At 37.9% G+C, this 2,487-nt stretch overlaps 1 protein-coding gene across 1 annotated transcript in view; it reads right to left on the reverse strand.

Annotated features, from left to right (window-relative positions):
• Nucleotides 1-469: 469 nt before the first annotated feature.
• Nucleotides 470-2,487, reverse strand: part of LOC106513909 (E-selectin) — a 22,490-nt gene continuing 20,472 nt past the window's right edge. Inside the window, exons 10-14 of the mRNA XM_014002966.1 lie at nucleotides 2,143-2,331; nucleotides 1,854-2,039; nucleotides 1,559-1,738; nucleotides 999-1,131; nucleotides 470-909 (exon numbers count right to left, since the gene is read on the reverse strand). Coding sequence (XP_013858420.1) covers nucleotides 849-909; nucleotides 999-1,131; nucleotides 1,559-1,738; nucleotides 1,854-2,039; nucleotides 2,143-2,331 — 749 coding nt within the window. The 3' untranslated portion in view covers nucleotides 470-848. The remainder of the gene's footprint in view (nucleotides 910-998; nucleotides 1,132-1,558; nucleotides 1,739-1,853; nucleotides 2,040-2,142; nucleotides 2,332-2,487) is intronic.

Consider the following 2,487-nt stretch of genomic DNA (forward strand, 5'->3'; position numbering starts at 1 on the left):
GGTGACGGCAGGGGTCAGGTCAGCATCAGGATGGGGGGTCATTGGTCAAACTGAACCATCTGACAAACACTGAATCAATATGAAAGGCAAACCCTCGGTGCACTGCATTACTCTGAGAACTAATTTATGAAGTTAGTATGAACTGTTATGTAACATATTTTATTTTTACATTTTAGTTTGTTGCAAATCTTGTATCTGAGGTAAAAGAAAAGTTGCTACAATAAACTAAATAAGGTAGCAGCTTGCACTGGCTTTTTAAAGTAAAATTTCAGCAATAAAATAAGTTGCAATAACTAAAAGGACGTATTTTCTTGACAGTTTCTTTTTGATTAAACTTTATATTAAAAATGAAATTGTCTCAATGACACATTTTAGAAGTCATGTCTGTTATAATAAACTTTTACATTTTTGTGTTGGTGTCTGAGTGTCCTTATTTATCAACACAGTCGAAATTCATAAATTCATGATGTTTTAACATGATCAAAGTTTATTAGTATTAAATATTCAGAGATGCACATATTACAATAAACTCATTGTGTTGAACAAATGAATCAGAGTTAAATCARAAACATAAATACAACATAAATATTGTTATTAATATCATAAAAAAATTCACATTAATCCAGTCACATAAAGGTCAATAATCTCTAACATTCACAATTAGACAATAAGAGCTGCTTTTCAAGCACCTTTAAATTCTGAACAATATGTTCAAAACTAAACTCCCACTGAGAGTAAACACACAAACTAACATTTTTACAAAACAGTTTGCACCATTTTTTATGTTTTACATAAACACTTTACAACCATAATAAATTAAACATTARGCATTTGATGCATCGTTCTGTTTAAATGAGGCTGTCGATGCTGTTTTTGTAGACTTGTGGGGGAATGTCTATGTCAGAGTTGCTGTAAAAAAGAACAGAACAGAACAAAGTTAGCATTCTGTTTCCTAAAACTCCTAGAGTGGACTTAAGAGAAACGAACACTGAGCTCACCTGTTCAGGTCAAACTTGGATGCTTTTTGCCTCAGTCGTTTCAGGATCCACATGAGCAGAGACAGACCAGAAACCAGCGCAGCGCCACCTGCTGCCGCACTCGTGGTAACGATGGTGGCAGAAGAGAAAACAGCTGCGGAACATGAGGAGACATAAATATTAATATTATTTWCTTAAAACTTCAGCAGCTCTTTATAACAACTATACCTTGATTAATCATGTTTTACCCWTAAAGGTTTATTACTTCCAAAACCAACATACTCACTGTTTATTCATTAAAAACTCATAAATTAACTATTGTGTGTACATTAAGTAAATACTCATATAAATGTACTTTCACACCATGTGTTGGACATGTGCTAATAGAGAACATTTGAACTATCTACTAATCCTGCAGTGCATCAATAAGGAAGGCAGTTGCTAGTAGTTACTTTTTAAAAAAACATTGTTGGATTTACATAACTAACTATGTTACATCAACAATTTCTACTCAACTGAGTTGAGTAAATTTAAAGCAACTTTCACATTTACTTTTAAAGAAAATGTTTTTTTTTTTTTACCTCGACAGGTGGGGTTTTCTCCAGACCAGTTGCCATGGTGGTCACAGCTGAGCCACTGATGCCCCTTTAAGGAGTACTCTTGATCACATGTGAAGGAGCACTGGGAACTGAAAACTGGCTCGAGGCTGGAGCAGTTCATCTGACCGTGTTCAGGCGCTTCGAGGAGTGGGCACCTAACAGCTGTCGAACAGAAATCTTTCTTTAGTTGCAACAAAACACAGCCAATAAAAGCACTGTTGACGTGCATCTAAAGCCCACAAAGCTCAAACAAAATATGTTTTTTWAATTTTTGTACCTGTGCAGGTAGGTGTGGCTTCACTCCAGAGTCCGCTCTCAGTGCACGTGCTGGTGTTTGCTCCCTGCAGTTCAAAGCCCAGCTCACAGCTGAAGCTGCAGGTAGAATCCAGCCCCAGTTCAGTCACAGGTTGGCTGCACTCTGTGATGACCCGACCTCCTGCTTCTGGAAACTTGCAAATGATGGCTAATGCAGAAAGGAGAGAGAGAAAAAAAAAGCACACTTAGTAAAGAGTCTTCTTTGTTGTTGCTTTAGAGGTGGATGGATTTTACTGACATCATTCACCCACCTTCACAGTGAGGTATCTGCTCGCTCCACTCAGCTGCTGCTGTGCAGGAGACCCTGCTCCGTCCCACCAGTCGGTAACCAGACACACAGCTGAAGCTGCAGGTTCTTCCAAAACTGAACCTCGTTTCGGTGTTGTCCTCGCAGCTGAGCACGCCATGATCTAGCTGCTGGAGAGCTGGACACTGGACAGCTGAAAAACAGAAATGAAGCTTAAGTTTTAAAGGGAAATATCATGTACTTTTTTGAGTTTTATTTCATGTTGTAATGTTATACTCTCATAAAAAAAAGATGCCCAAAGCCTTGCTTTGACTCATTCATGCATGTTTGAGAAATCCTGCAGCGTTTT

The sequence above is a fragment of the Austrofundulus limnaeus genome, unplaced genomic scaffold (genome assembly GCF_001266775.1).
Source record: "Austrofundulus limnaeus strain Quisiro unplaced genomic scaffold, Austrofundulus_limnaeus-1.0 Scaffold15, whole genome shotgun sequence".
In the NCBI taxonomy this organism is placed as follows: Eukaryota; Metazoa; Chordata; class Actinopteri; order Cyprinodontiformes; family Rivulidae; genus Austrofundulus; species Austrofundulus limnaeus.